Source organism: Salvelinus alpinus, chromosome 18 (genome assembly GCF_045679555.1).
Source record: "Salvelinus alpinus chromosome 18, SLU_Salpinus.1, whole genome shotgun sequence".
Lineage (NCBI taxonomy): Eukaryota > Metazoa > Chordata > Actinopteri > Salmoniformes > Salmonidae > Salvelinus > Salvelinus alpinus.
In genome coordinates, this window is record NC_092103.1 from 45,340,990 (window position 1) to 45,357,199 (window position 16,210).

A 16,210-nucleotide genomic window follows, 5' to 3' on the forward strand; every position below is an offset into this window, starting at 1 on the left:
ATTGCGAGTGTAGCGAAATGCTTGTGCAAAGTTTCCTAAGAACTAGAAGCGAGGCAGCCCTCTCTGTCGGCGCCATCTAATCCAGTATAAACTAATGTATAGAATTTATTACACGAGACAAAATTCACAAATTCAAAAGCACAACGACAGAGTCATGTCTTAAGTGTAAAACCAGCAATGACTCAATAATCCATGCCTTCTGGGAATGTTATAAAGTCCGGGAGTTGTGGGCGGAGTTGGAAAGTTGTCTCTCAGAAGTATTACAATGTACTATTCATCTGTATGTCTGCATATTTCAAGACCTGGCATATGAGGGAGTCAGTGAGATACCAATGAGTTGGACGATTCTTTTCTCATCAATCATCTTGAAAAAAGGGTACACTTAAAAACTGGAAATCAATCGGTCCTCCATCGTTAACACAATGGAAAGGCCAAATGCTTTATTATCTAATTGTTGAAAGTGAGTGGGTGATGGAGAGAAACAAAATGGTGCAGTTTGAGGCCATGTGGCGGAGAGTGATGTGGGCGCTGGAGATGGGAGTGTGAGCAGGTGGGTTTGGGCAGGGGTGATGTTATGGATGTTGGGTGTGCATATCTGTATGTGTATGTTTTGTATTGTGTATATATAGTTTTTTTCTCAAGGTGAAGGACCAAGAATGCACAATCACTTTCATTACATGTATCCATAATGGAAAGAAAATTGCCTTTATTAATGTGTACGCTCCAAATTCAAATGATCATACGTTTTTTGATTTTCTGAACAGCATATACTGCATGTTGGAATTAACGGAATTAAATCTTGTTATTGAGACAGACATTAATGCCATTTTAAACATGATGAATCTAATGAGACCTACTACAATCCACACGCAACCAAGGCTCTCCAGCCATATAGTCTCTGATTACAACCTCATTGATTCCTGACGAGTATATAATCCTAAAGAAAAAGAGTACACTTTCTACTCACAGGCAATCATTCTCACGAATCGATTTCATACTATTATCTACACCAAATTTGACATGCAGTGCCTTCGTTAAGTATTCAGACCCCTTGACTTTTCCACATTTTGTTACGTTACAGCCTTATTCTAAAATTGAATAAATAACAAGAAATCCTCAGCAATCTACACACAATACCCCATAGTGACATCACAATACCCCATAGTGATGAAGCACCTTATTTACATAAGTATTCAGACCCTTTGCTATGAGACTCAAAATGGAGCTCAGGTACTTCCTGTTTCATTTGATCATCCTTGAGATGTTTCTACAACTTGATTGGAGTCCACCTGTAGTAAATTCAATTGATTGGACATGATTTGGAAAGACACATACTGTACATAAGCTCCCACAGTTGACAGTGCATGTCAGAGCAAAAACCAAGCCATGAGGTTGAAGGAATTGTCCGTAGAGCTCCGAGAGGATTGTGTCGAGGCACAGATCTGGGGAAGGGTACCAAAACATTTCTGCAGCATTGAAGGCCCCAAGAAAAGAGTGGCCTCCATCATTCTTAAATGGAAGAAGTTTGGAACCACCAACACTCTTCCTAGAGCTGGCCGCCCGGCCAAACTGAGCAATCGGGGGAGAAGGGCCTCGGTCAGGAAGGTGACCAAGAACCCGATGGTCCCTCTGACAGAGCTCCAGAGTTCCTTTGTGGAGATGGGAGAACCTTCCAGAAGGACAACCATCTCTGCAGCACTCCACCAATCAGGCCTTTATGGTAGAGTGGCCAGACGGAAGCCACTCCTCAGTAAAAGGCACACGACAGCCCGCTTGGAGTTTGCCAAAAGTCGCCTAAAGACTCTCAGACCATGAGAAACAAGATTCTCTGGTATGATGAAACTAAGATTGAACTCTTTGGCCTGAATGCCAAGCGTCATGTCTGGAGGAAAGCTTCACCACCTACAGTGAAGCATGGTGGTGGCAGCATCATGCTGTGGGGATGTTTTTCAGCAGCAGGGACTGGGTGACTAGTCAGGATCGAGGGAAAGATGAACGGAGCAAAGTACAGAGATCCTTAATGAAAACCTGCTCCAGCGTGCTCAGGACCTCAGACTGGGGCGAAGGTTCACCTTTCAACAGGACAACGACCCTAAGCACACAGCCAAGACAAAGCAGAAGTGCCTTTATTAATGTATCCTTGAGTGACCCAGCCAGAGCCTGGACTTGAACCCGATCGAACATCTCTGGAGAGATCTGAAAATAGCTGTACAGCAACACTCCCAATTTAATTAATTTTAGAATAAGGCTGTAATGTAACAAAATGTGGAAAAAGTCCAGGTGTCTGAATACTTTCCAAATGCACTGTATCTACCTCTATCACTCCAGTATTCTGGCACATTTTAAATATGGTATTAGAACTGACCCTGTATAACTTCTTACTTTCTCGTGTTCTTATTTTAGTTTTTTGTGTTGTTTCTTGTTTTGTTCAACCTTATGTTAGTTTTAGTGCTACATTGATATTCATTACTGCATTGTTGGTTTTTGAGCTTGCAAGTTAGGCATTTCACTGTACTTGAGCAAGTGACATTAACAACTTGAAACTTAAGCCCCTCTTTTCTATATTTACAATTTAAGTCAGCTATGCTGGCCTAGGGTTTCCCAAGGCACTCAAAACTACCCAACCATCTAAATAGGGATTTATAAATAAATTACCTGCGCTCCCAAAAGGACTGATCTGTACAATATATAAACAACTTTTGGAAAGCTCATATTCTGAGCTAGCCATTAAAAAGTATGGTCTACAGATCTAATTTAATGTGAACAATCCTTTAACTGGAACAGAATATGAAAAATATGACCATGGCATCCCATAATCCAAACCATCAATTTATACTGTACACTGTACATTTTTTCACAGACTGTATTTAACACCAAGGAAACGTTTTACTATTAAATTGGCCCCAATTCCCAACTGTTCACTGTGTCCCCTAAAATCAGGTAGGCACATTCCTTCATATGATGTTGGAGTATCCTGCAGTTAAATGCTTCTGGAGCAAAGTTACAGAATTAATTTTGAAGTGCATGAATTGAAATATTCAATGTTTTGCATCTATTATGTTACTTAACAATGATAGCCCCTTGAATCTCTCAATCGATCAAAAAAACAAGGCTTTCGGGAAGGATTGCGGGCAGGTGGATGGGGACTGACAGAGGGAATGGATTGGGGTTATCTTTGTATGCATTTCATTTATTGTTTTTATTTTATTTATTTTTTTGTACTTGTAACCACCCTTCTGAGAATGACTAAAGAGTTGGTCACAAACATGTTTTTTAAATTAAAGTTAGAAAATGTGTAATATTTATGCACATGCTACAAAGCCAGTCTTAGTCTCATTTTAAAACTTACTTTGTGCTATGAATTATGAGTAGTATTTAGATTGAGAATACCATGTATTTACGTTCATTTATGGATAATAAAAAATTGGCTCTTTTTTACTTTTGAAGATATGCTGAATTTTATTCATAGAAATTGACATTATAGGGCAGGCTAATCACCATCATAACCAATCACAGTCCTCCTTTTAGGATTTAGCAAGTCACCAGCAGAGGGAGTTCCCTTTTTGAATCTAATTTCCCATTCACAATGTTGGTGGTTCTCACAGCACACTATAAAGTTTCAAATTACACTTTTAAATGACATTCAAAAATAAGTTTGGATACAGATTTCAAAGGTGTGCCGAACATCCTTCCCCTAAAGGACCTTTCATTTCAGGGAAACCCAAAACATCATAAATATCTATGTGATTTCCCAAGTGAGGCTTTTAATGAGTCACAGTACTGAAGAATGAAAACATTTTTTTCTTGTCTTTTCATAAGGGGTGACAGTACTGAGACTGGCCACGTCCTGGGAGACCCTGGGCGGAGGGACCACCCAGACATGCAGGACACAAAGAGCATGTCCTCTGCTCCTTTCAACCTGGTCCGGCTTCTCACCCACATAGCCATGCTACTAGGAGCCAGAAGTAACCCACAGGTACAACACAGCAAATCATACCAGAGGGACCTATGGATTTGTGTGATTTAAAGGGACAGTTCCCTCATATGTTTCCTTGAAAGCAGTCTATGGACAAGGAGAGACAGCAGATACTTTTTTCTCTCTCATTTCTGTCCATAGACTTCAATGAAGAAATTATCCCTGGCTTTAAGTTGATAGCCAGCAGATTTGTTTAGCTGTGACGTGACATTTTGCTTCTTACAGTACACTTACCTTAGTGGCAGGGGCCTGTTCAGAAACCCCTAGCTCTTTCCCGTAGTCCCGACCCTATTCAGTGGATAAGGAGCTAGTCCCGACCCTATTCAGTGGATAAGGAGCTAGTCCCTACCCTATTCAGTGGATAAGGAGCTAGTCCCTACCCTATTCAGTGGATAAGGAGCTAGTCCCTACCCTATTCAGTGGATAAGGAGCAAGGAGAAAGAGCTAGACCCTACCCTATTCAGTGGATAAGGAGCTAGACCCTACCCTATTCAGTGGATAAGGAGCTAGTCCCTACCCTATTCAGTGGATAAGGAGCTAGTCCCTACCCTATTCAGTGGATAAGGAGCTAGTCCCTACCCTATTCAGTGGATAAGGAGCTAGGAGAAGGAGTTGGTTCCTAGTGTCTTATCTCTGTCTTTCTTTGTCTTTGATAGGCCATTGCTGCTATCATCAAGCCCCAAGTCCCTGACCCCCCCAGTTTGTTCCTCATGGGTCACCTGCTGAAAGACATGGAACACGTGACTAGGTTTATAGGGAAGGGGAGAGATGACACAGTCAATGCCATCCACCTGATGATCAGTAGCCTACTGAAGCCTCAGCGTCGTGGTAAGGCCCAGTACAAATACATAAGAGACGTAACGGTTTTAAGGACTTTTAGAACTAAGTTTGTTTGATCTGAAAGGTCTAGTTTTAGAACGTCTCAAGTCGTAGGCTGCAGTTTCCGATATTCAACATGTCAAATCTTTAGCTAAAGTCTTGCGACGAGACAAATCGATTTAGCCCATCAGAGAATAGTGCGCTAAGGTTCTGTGTTCAGCCAAGCAGAGAGCTAGCCAAGCAGAGAGCTAGCCAAGCAGAGAGCTAGCCAAGCAGAGAGCTAGCCAAGCAGAGAGCTAGCCAAGCAGAGGGCTAGCTAGCTATTTTGCTGCACATAGCTAGTTTAGCTTGCTGATATTTATCTGACAAGTCACAAAGTATACCCTGTTTCTGAGAGCTCTATTTTCATGTCATCTGACCATAGTACCGCCTGGATATTGATAGATGGCATTGGAACTAGTGCTGTGGTCAGATGACATGAAAATAGAGCTCTTTGGCCACTCACACCAGTGTTGAAAAACGGAAGCATTTGCAGAAAAGTGCCTCATACCTACTGTAAAATATGGTGGTAGATATTTGATGTTATGGGGGCTATTTTGCTTCCACTGGTCCTGGGGCCCTTGTTAAGGTCAACGGCATCATGAACTGTACCACGTTAAAATGTATATGTTTTTATTGTCATTTACACCGGATAGGTGCAGGTGAAATGTGTTGTTTTACAAGGTCAGACATAGTAGCACAGTGCCCCAGGAGCAAATTAGGGTTAAGCTCCTTGATCAAGGGCACATTTTTCACCTTTCGGTTACTGGCCCAGCGCTCGAACCGCTAGGCTACCTGCTGCCATGACATTTTAGCCAAATCAACATTTTGCAATGACCATCTCCAGTCTCTGGGACTTGAGCCCCGTTGAAACCCTGTGGTTTATGGGGCAGCGAGGTCAGGAAAGGATATGAAGGATCTGGAGAGATTCTGTATGGAGGAACGGTCTAAAATCCCTTCCAATGTGTTCTGCAACTTCATACCGTTTTAGAAAAATGCTCAGTGTCAGGGGGGTGGGTGCTGGAGTATTGAAAACAGGGGTACCAATCCTTTTTACCCTTATCTTTTTTAGATTTGATTTTATTACTTTTTTTTTTTTTTAAATAAGCTTTTTCTTTGAGCAATTGTGTTAGTATAAAATATAATTTTCCCCGCAAAAAGAATGTGTATAATATAGCTTAGTATTTATTTTCTACAATCTTTTCTTGCTGATGTTTATTAAGGGACGGGATATTAGGTGAAGATGTGTCCGTTGGTTCTGTTCTTGTTGTCAGTGTTTGTACCTGGAATCAGATTATATACAGTTTAAACTTCTCTCCTCAGGTTGTGATGATAATCATCTCTCTACCAAAGAGGCCAGAAATGACTGGGAGATTACAGTCGGTAATGAAATAATCTCCCCTCAGCTGAAGGTAAAAAATAAAACATGATACCAGAAAAAAACACAGTTTTTACTGCCTTTTAATGATCTGACCATCTAGGACAATAAAACCTGAATATTTGCATACAGGTTTTGTTTGTCCTGAAAATCAATTGTTTCAACAATATTTTATATGCGTGTATAAACGACCTGTTGGTGTTTTATGTATATTTGTATACACCTAATATAAAATAGAACAGGCATTTGAATTTCACTGAATGCAATTAATTTTCCTTTAATTCAAATTCAAATTGCAATTCTATATCCTGTTTACTACTTCAATTCAAATTCAATACAATAATTACATTTTAATTCATGAGGCATTCTCAATTCAATTCTGAATTGAGCCCAACCCTGCTAGAAGTACCTAGGAGACACGTGTCAATTTGGAATTGTAGTTTAATTACCCCGCTGGCTGTCTCCTCCTATCACGTCTCCAGGACCTGGACCGGCGGCTGCAAGAGGTGAATGCCTTTATCAGGGACGACTCAAGGTTGTCCTCCAACCCTATCATGAGGGTGTTGTCTCCGGAGCCACGCCTGTTCCTGACCTCGCTGCCCCACAACTCCCAGATCCACAGCCCAGCGGTGTGGAACTGCAGGGAGAGGGTGTCCCTGCTCAGCCTCACCCGCATTGTGGAGCAGAATGACGGAGGAAACACATTGCCAGTGCTCTGGAGGTTCCTGCACAAGGTTAGAGGTTTATTTCAACTTTATTTAACTAGGCAAGTCAGTTAAAAACAAATTCTGATTTACAATGACGGCCTACCCCCCCCCGGCCAAATCCTCCTCTAACCCGGACGACACTTGGCCAATTGTGCGCCACCCTATGGGACTCCCGATCACGGCCGGGTTGTGTTACAGCCCGGATCGAATCCGGGTCTGTAGTGACGCCTCTAGCACTGCGATGCAGTGCCTTAGACTGATGCATCACTCGGGAGGCCCGGCTATGTTATGTCATTTAGAGCAAATGAACAATGAAATAAGGAAAAGCTTGCTCAGTGATGACAGATAAAAAGCCTTCCGAGTTTAAATGTGAACAGGCCTCATTTGTATTATTGGGCTCTGACTTTCTTTTCAATCGTAACCTTAGCTGCTCAGCATGTATAGACCTTATACGGTTTACCAGTCAGTAGTTCTATGCCTTGTGATTGGTTGCCTGCTGTCAGCAGATACTTTACTGAACCCTGTGATTGGTTGCCTGCTGTCAGCAGATACTTTACTGAACCCTGTGATTGGTTGCCTGCTGTCAGCAGATACTTTACTGAACCCTGTGATTGGTTGCCTACTGTCAGCAGATACTTTACTGAACCCTGTGATTGGTTGCCTGCTGTCAGCAGATATTTTACTGAACCCTGTGATTGGTTGCAGTCTGTCAGCAGATATTTTACTGAACCCTGTGATTGGTTGCAGTCTGTCAGCAGATACTTTACTGAACCCTGTGATTGGTTGCCTACTGTCAGCAGATATTTTACTGAACCCTGTGATTGGTTGCCTGCTGTCAGCAGATACTTTACTGAACCCTGTGATTGGTTGCATGCTGTCAGCAGATCTTTTACTGAACCCTGTGATTGGTTGCAGGAGGCAGAGCTGCGGTTGTTGAAGTTCATCACTGACATCCTGGAACTGCAGAGAAATCTGGTGAAGACGTGTCGGAACGTGACTGATCTGTCCCACGGCACCATTGCCAAATTCCTCCAGAGACAGGAATCAGGTACTATAAACACAGGTGTCAAACTCATTCCATGGAGGACCGAGTGTCTGCCCGGCTTTCACTTCTCGCTTGTACTTGATTGATCAATGAAGGTCACTGATGAGTTAGGAACTCCCCTCACCTGGTTGTCTAGCTCTTAATTGGACAACCTCACCTGGTTGTCTAGCTCTTAATTGGACACTAATTGAAAGGAAATAACAGAAACTAACAGACTGCCCTCCAGGATTGGAATGAGTGTGCTGTATCTTCTGATGCAGTATTTCCCAGTCCTAGTCCTTGGGACCCAAAGGGGTGCACCTATTTGGTTTGGCCCTGACACATCCTGATTCAACTTATCAAAGGCTTGAGGAGTTGAATGAGTTGTGTTAGTGCTAGGACTAAACCAAAACCACTAGGCTCCAAAGGACCAGGAAACACGGAATTAGTGGCATTGAGACAAATCTTAACTTTAGATGTTTGCGAATTACTCCTCTTCGTTTGCAAATATCCTATGTACATTATTTCAAAATCTACGTGAAAGTTTAAGTAAGCCAGGCTTATCAACTATTCTGTAAGCATTCCGTAAAACGTGTCATAAAATAATTGGAGGAGATTTAAGGCTGCATTCAATCCGTATCGCGGAAGATCTGCGCTACAATTTGAAGGTCCTATGCAAGTTTACAGTGAATGAAGTCTCCGCGACCACTGGAACATTGCCTTTAATTGTTAATCACGCTACTAGAGCAGATCTTCAGCACCACGGATTGAATAGAGGCCAAAGTTTGTAACTGGTTATGTCTTTGTCCATCTATCCACAGTTCCACTTAGAGCCTGGCATGAGAAACGGATCAACATCTTCCTGACAACATGGAATCAGCTTCGGGGCTCGCTGGCAACCAATGGTAATAGCACAGATAAAGTATCATATACCATTTGTGGTCTAATAAGCACAGATAAGGTATCATATACCATTTGTGGTCTAATAAGCACAGATAAAGTAGCATATACCATTTGGGTTCTAATAAGCACAGATACAGTATCATATACCATTTGAGGTCTAATAAGCACAGATAAAGTATCATATACCATTTGAGGTTCAATAGTGATCTGGTACCCCCTGTATATAGCCTCACTACTGTTATTTTATTGTTGCTCTTTAATTATTAGTTATTTTTATATTTTCTTTTTTAAATGTTATTTATATTTTACTTCAGTTTATTTTAGTAAATACTTAACACTTATTTTTCTTAAAACTTAATTGTTGGTTAAGGGCTTGTAAAGTAAGCATTTCACCTGTTGTATTCGGCCCTGGCCGTGCTAACAAATACAATTTGATTTGATATTTAATTACTCGCGCACACGCATTTTCAGTATATATTTGTTGACATTTTTTGTCAAACAACGGCAACCTTAAAATAAACAATGTGTTGGGCTCTCAGAGATCCTAGGGCACAACTTCCTAGTGAACCCAAGCATGTGAAATATTCCCACTTCCCACTCTCCTAAATATCTAAATAATTCAATGGCTCTGCTGCTGCTATACAGATGAAAAGCCAAATCGTGTTCCTGTGTTCCCATAACATCAGAAACCATGTGTTTTGTTTGGTTCTGTAGGAGAGATTAAGATCCCTGTTGAGTTCTGCCGGAAGGATCTGGACATGACCAGTGACTTCCAGGTCCTGTTGCCACGGCGTCACGGTCCTGGTCTCTGCTCCACAGCCCTGGTCAGCTACCTCATCGCCCTGCAGAACGAGCTGGTCTACTGTGTGGACAAGCACCTTGGAGAGGAGACTAGGTGGATGCGTGTTTACTTGGACTAATGTGGTGTGAAATAGGGGTCGGCAACATGCATGATTAAAAAAAATATTTATTTTTAAATCTCAAGTTTTTAGGTAAAAAAGACTAAAATCACCAGGAATTCAGCTAAGAATTTGTTTAATTTAGGAATTCTCTTCCCAAGTATTCCCACAAATATAAAAAGAGACATGACCGTGTCTCAATGTAATCAAGATATGAAATTATTGTTTTATTCAAATGCAATCTCTTATTGCACTTAGCGTTGGTCAATTTGGAGTGCACTAATTATTATAATTATGCTCCGTTCCCCCAACCATCCGCCTCGACAAAAATCGTCCTTACTACCCCTGATGTAGTCCCAGCACACATCCTGGCTTTATGTCAAGGAATATCTGTTTTGAAATATCCTAGTGTTGCATTTGAGTGAGGAAAATATATAGAGAGAAAACAGCACATTGAGACGGAAGCAGAAACGGTTGATTCCACAGCCCCGTCGTTTCAGGCCATTTTGTTGACTTCCATTTTTCGTTCCCCAGCTTTAAAGTGAGCCCGGCGGACCTAACGGACCTGCATGTGATCCAATATGATCTGGAGAGGGACCTGCTGCCGCTAATCCTGTCCAACTGTCAGTACAGCATGAAGCAAGGCAAGGAGACCCTGCACGAGTACGACCTGCCCAAGATCCAGCAGCAGATCCTCTCCCGCTTCTTGCAGGGCAGGCCCATCATCACCCTCAATGTGAGTGCCAATCGCTCAGTTGGTAGGAGCATGGTGCATCCAGCTCTAGTGTGGTGGGTTTGATTCCTGAATGGACGAGGTATACTGACAATATACTGTATGTTAACTGTAAGTCAGTTTGGATAGAAGGAATGTTAAATGACCATATGACCACCAGCGTTGGTGTCAATTCAATTCATTAATTTAAAAAAGTACCTAATATAGTATCTAATAGACACAATTAGCATTATTTGACATTTCAATTGGAATTCACCCCAACCTTGATGCCATAAGTATTTACTTTCATCAGCTATTCATGATGTCCGTTATTGGTTTCTACAGGGAATCCCAACACTGGTGAACAGACATGATCGAATTCATGAAATTATTCTGAAGGACATGAGAGGAAAGATTGAACAAGTAAGTTACGTTAAAATCTAAAAACAATATGTTAGCCCTGTCTTCTTCCCCCAAAACATTCACAAATGATGAATCACCATTTTCAGATGATTTTATTTATTTAAACTTTATTTAATAACTAGGCATGAACTTTATTTACTTGTTAATTACATTTTCTGCAGGTCTGAAGGAACCAGATAGACTTCAGTAATATGGTGATGGCTCCACGTAGCCACAAATACTGGATTTGGGGGGAGCCACTGTCATATTCTGTCTAGTTCTTTCAGATCTAAAAACACTGGGAAAGAGCTTGGGCTTTGTCCTCTCTGCTTTGGAGATAGGGAGGTTGACCTCTCTACTTTGGAGATAGGGAGGTTGACCTCTCTACTTTGGAGATAGGGAGGTTGACCTCTCTACTTTGGAGGTGGGGAGGTTGACCTCTCTACTTTGGAGATAGGGGGGTTGACCTCTCTACTTTGGAGATAGGGAGGTTGACCTCTCTACTTTGGCGATAGGGAGGTTGACCTCTACTTTGGAGATAGGGAGGTTGACCTCTCTCTGCTTTGTGTCTCTAGGTGCCTCTGCCCTCGCGGGCCCTGTCGACGCTAGTTGGGGAGCTGAAGTCGTACAATGAGGTGTGTGAGGCCCTCTCGACCGTGGAGGTGGCCCTGGGGTTCCTGGCTATGACCGGGGGAGAACCACACATGCAGCTGGGCAGCTACCTGGAGGAGGTGCTGCAGATGGGAGATCAAACAGCTCCACACATCCTAACGGTCAGCCTTGTGATTCTGGACTTTAACACTAGCTTCCATGTCAAGTCGTCTCCAATAGGCGCCGATCTTTCATAATAGCTAGGGCACGCTTTACATTTTACAAATTGACGTCTGTAATTAATGTGATTTCGTGTGCACGCAAGCTTGCCGCTCTGCTCATTTCACAACAGTCAAAGACACAAGTCTGTCCCTTTTATTATAAACGTAGCCAGTGAAATCAATCAATGAGTAAGATTTTTATTTTAAGAACAAATTCTTATTTACAATGACGGCCTACCAAAAGGCCTCCTGCGGGGACGGAGTCTGGGATTTTAAAAAAAGTTTTTTTTTTTTTATAATAATAATATATGACAAAACACACATCACCTTAAAATGAATTGTAAACAGAGTTGACCTTAAAATGAATTGTAAACAGAGTTGACCTTTAAAATGAATTGTAAACAGAGTTGACCTTAAAATGAATTGTAAACAGAGTTGACCTTAAAATGAATTGTAAACAGAGTTGACCTTAAAATGAATTGTAAACAGAGTTGACCTTAAAATGAATTGTAAACAGAGTTGACCTTAAAATGAATTGTAAACAGAGTTGACCTTAAAATGAATTGTAAACAGAGTTGACCTTAAAATGAATTGTAAACAGAGTTGACCTTAAAATGAATTGTAAACAGAGTTGACCTTAAAATGAATTGTAAACAGAGTTGACCTTAAAATGAATTGTAAACAGAGTTGACCTTAAAATGAATTGTAAACAGAGTTGACCTTAAAATGAATTGTAAACAGAGTTGACCTTAAAATGAATTGTAAACAGAGTTGACCTTAAAATGAATTGTAAACAGAGTTGACCTTAAAATGAATTGTAAACAGAGTTGACCTTAAAATGAATTGTAAACAGAGTTGACCTTAAAATGAATTGTAAACAGAGTTGACCTTAAAATGAATTGTAAACAGAGTTGACCTTAAAATGAATTGTAAACAGAGTTGACCTTAAAATGAATTGTAAACAGAGTTGACCTTAAAATGAATTGTAAACAGAGTTGACCTTAAAATGAATTGTAAACAGAGTTGACCTTAAAATGAATTGTAAACAGAGTTGACCTTAAAATGAATTGTAAACAGTTGACCTTAAAATGAGGTACAGATGTAAATGAATCACATCAGATACATAATATTCTTCAGACATGACTTTGTCAAGAAACAAAAATAACCCGGGCTTTATAATATTGGAGAAATGTTGGAGTTACGTGGGTAAAATGACGAGGGACATGTGGAAAATGCTGATTTAAAAAAAAAAAAAATCATCTGTTTAATATAACAGGCTTTTAATTCAATATTAATTTACATTTTCCACTTAAAATATCAAAGGCACGCAAAAGGCAATCTATTCGTGAAACAACACATTTATGTAATCATAAACATGTTATCATAAAAGGGTGAGGTGGGATGTCCACACCTCAAAACGGTACAAACTATATGCTCCAATACATGCCTTTCTCCAACAAACACCAGGGGTGTAGTCTGATCAGGGGTGTAGTCTGATCAGGGGTGTAGTCTGAGCCCGGGGGTGTAGTCTGAGCCCGGGGGTGTAGTCTGAGCCCGGGGTGTCGTCTGAGCCGGGGGTGTAGTCTGAGCCAGGGGGTGTAGTCTGAGCCAGGGGGTGTAGTCTGAGCCAGGGGGTGTAGTCTGAGCCAGGGGGTGTCGTCTGAGCCAGGGGGTGTCGTCTGAGCCGGGGGTGTAGTCTGAGCCCAGGGGGTGTAGTCTGAGCCGGGGGTGTCGTCTGAGCCGGGGGTGTCGTCTGAGCCAGGGGGTGTCGTCTGAGCCAGGGGGTGTAGTCTGAGCCAGGGGGTGTAGTCTGAGCCGGGGGTGTAGTCTGAGCCAGGGGGTGTAGTCTGAGCCAGGGGGTGTAGTCTGAGCCAGGGGGTGTAGTCTGAGCCGGGGGTGTAGTCTGAGCCGGGGGGTGTAGTCTGAGCCAGGGGGTGTCGTCTGAGCCAGGGGGTGTAGTCTGAGCCAGGGGGTGTCGTCTGAGCCAGGGGGTGTCGTCTGAGCCACGGGTGTCGTCTGAGCCGCGGGTGTCGTCTGAGCCACGGGGGGTGTCGTCTGAGCCGGGGGTGTCGTCTGAGCCGGGGGTGTCGTCTGAGCCAGGGGGTGTCGTCTGAGCCAGGGGGTGTAGTCTGAGCCCAGGGGGTGTAGTCTGAGCCCAGGGGGTGTAGTCTGAGCCACGGGTGTCGTCTGAGCCAGGGGGTGTAGTCTGAGCCAGGGGGTGTAGTCTGAGCCAGGGGGTGTAGTCTGAGCCAGGGGGTGTAGTCTGAGCCAGGGGGTGTAGTCTGAGCCAGGGGGTGTAGTCTGAGCCAGGGGGTGTAGTCTGAGCCAGGGGGTGTAGTCTGAGCCAGGGGGTGTAGTCTGAGCCGGGGGGTGTCGTCTGAGCCGGGGGGTGTCGTCTGAGCCGGGGGGTGTCGTCTGAGCCGGGGGGTGTAGTCTGAGCCGGGGGGTGTAGTCTGAGCCGGGGGGTGTAGTCTGAGCCGGGGGTGGTAGTCTGAGCCGGGGGTGGTAGTCTGAGCCGGGGGGTGTCGTCTGAGCCGGGGGGTGTCGTCTGAGCCGGGGGGTGTCGTCTGAGCCCAGGGGGTGTCGTCTGAGCCCAGGGGGTGTCGTCTGAGCCAGGGGGTGTCGTCTGAGCCAGGGGGTGTCGTCTGAGCCAGGGGGTGTCGTCTGAGCCAGGGGTGTAGTCTGAGCCAGGGGGTGTAGTCTGAGCCAGGGGGTGTAGTCTGAGCCAGGGGGTGTAGTCTGAGCCAGGGGGTGTAGTCTGATCAGGGGTGTAGTCTGAGCCAGGGGGTGTAGTCTGAGCCAGGGGGTGTAGTCTGAGCCAGGGGGTGTAGTCTGAGCCAGGGTGTGTCGTCTGAGCCAGGGGGTGTAGTCTGTAACCAGGGGGTGTAGTCTGAGCCGGGGGTGTAGTCTGAACCAGGGGTTTATTCAATATTGGTATCTCTGATGCGAGACCACTGAGAGTCAACTTGTTACCAATTATGTCATGTTTATACAAGAGATTTGCTCACCACTATTATAGATCTGAAAGGAAGCGATGTATAGTTATAGCCTTCTGATAGGCCAGAGGGAATTATTGTCATATTTCTGTGCACCTATCCAGTTAATTCATACACAAGTGCTTAGTTATTTAAAGCAGGGGTAGTTTGTGTGTAAGATGGAGGCGAACCTCAGGTGTTGTCGGCCCTGGGCAGATACTATCTGAAGCATGACTAACCTCAGGTCTTCTATTGTCCTCAGGCCCTGGGCAGATACTATCTGAAGCATGACTAACCTCAGGTCTTCTCCTATTGTCCTCAGGCCCTGGGCAGATACTATCTGAAGCATGACTAACCTCAGGTCTTCTTCTATTGTCCTCAGGCCCTGGGCAGATACTATCTGAAGCATGACTAACCTCAGGTCTTCTATTGTCCTCAGGCCCTGGGCAGATACTATCTGAAGCACTGTTTGGCACTGTGGCAGCTCCTGACATCACTCAAATCAGAAAACATGCTGTGGCTCAAGAGGGTAAGACACCTACTCAAATTGCTGGCTAGGGAGCCTTTTGGATGTTTTAATATGGTAAAATGTGCCACAGGGCCTCAAATGCGGTAGTCCGGCGCTGGGCATGGGTTAAAATCGAGGGTAGGGGAGAGAGCAAGCCTGCTACAGCTGTATTAGATGGGACTTGAAAATCGTCAACAACAATAAAATGTTCTATCATAGCGACCATATTTTTGGGAAGCCCAAATGATTCTGAGTTTGGGCATATAAAGTTTATATGTTAAAACTAGTTTCACACAATAAACTTCACATACTTTCCGATTTTTCCGAACTCACTTCCTTGTTTAGCCTAAATCACTTGCACTGCTCGTGCTTTGTGTTTTCCACAATGTAGAGGGGAGGTCCTATGGGTCATGCTAGATGGTGATGGACTGAGCGAGATCAGCCAATGAAATTCCAGTGGGAGTTTTTTCCCTCTCTTGCCATAGGTTCCATTCAAGTCCCTTTCTGAGGCGCTGTGAACGAGATTAACCCCTTACCCGCTTGGCACTTAAGCTATAAGAGGGCGCCTAAAGGTGCTTCCACGTTACAGAGCACAAGAGGGCATTGATCCAATGTGTGCTTGTGTCTATAATGGTATTGAGCGGAGAGCAAGAGGGCATTGATCCAATGTGTGCTTGTGTCTATAATGGTATTGAGCAGAGAGCAAGAGGGCATTGATCCAATGTGTGCTTGTGTCTATAATGGTATTGAGCAGAGAGCAAGAGGGCATTGATCCAATGTGTGCTTGTGTCTATAATGGTATTGAGCAGAGAGCAAGAGGGCATTGATCCAATGTGTGCTTGTGTCTGTAATGGTATTGAGCAGAGAGCAAGAGGGCATTGATCCAATGTGTGCTTGTGTCTATAATGGTATTGAGCAGAGAGCAAGAGGGCATTGATCCAATGTGTGCTTGTGTCTGTAATGGTATTGAGCAGAGAGCAAGAGGGCATTGATCCAATGTGTGCTTGTGTCTATAATGGTATTGAGCAGAGAGCAAGAGGGTATTGATCCAATGTG

At 43.5% G+C, this 16,210-nt stretch overlaps 1 protein-coding gene across 1 annotated transcript in view; it reads left to right on the plus strand.

The window, feature by feature from the left end:
• LOC139544396 (E3 ubiquitin-protein ligase rnf213-alpha-like) overlaps positions 1–16,210 on the plus strand; it is a 97,074-nt gene that overhangs the window by 66,546 nt on the left and 14,318 nt on the right. Inside the window, exons 56-66 of the mRNA XM_071351435.1 lie at positions 3,820–3,976; positions 4,633–4,804; positions 6,158–6,246; positions 6,695–6,946; positions 7,835–7,967; positions 8,765–8,848; positions 9,561–9,741; positions 10,280–10,481; positions 10,803–10,880; positions 11,435–11,632; positions 15,086–15,175. Coding sequence (XP_071207536.1) covers positions 3,820–3,976; positions 4,633–4,804; positions 6,158–6,246; positions 6,695–6,946; positions 7,835–7,967; positions 8,765–8,848; positions 9,561–9,741; positions 10,280–10,481; positions 10,803–10,880; positions 11,435–11,632; positions 15,086–15,175 — 1,636 coding nt within the window. The remainder of the gene's footprint in view (positions 1–3,819; positions 3,977–4,632; positions 4,805–6,157; positions 6,247–6,694; positions 6,947–7,834; positions 7,968–8,764; positions 8,849–9,560; positions 9,742–10,279; positions 10,482–10,802; positions 10,881–11,434; positions 11,633–15,085; positions 15,176–16,210) is intronic.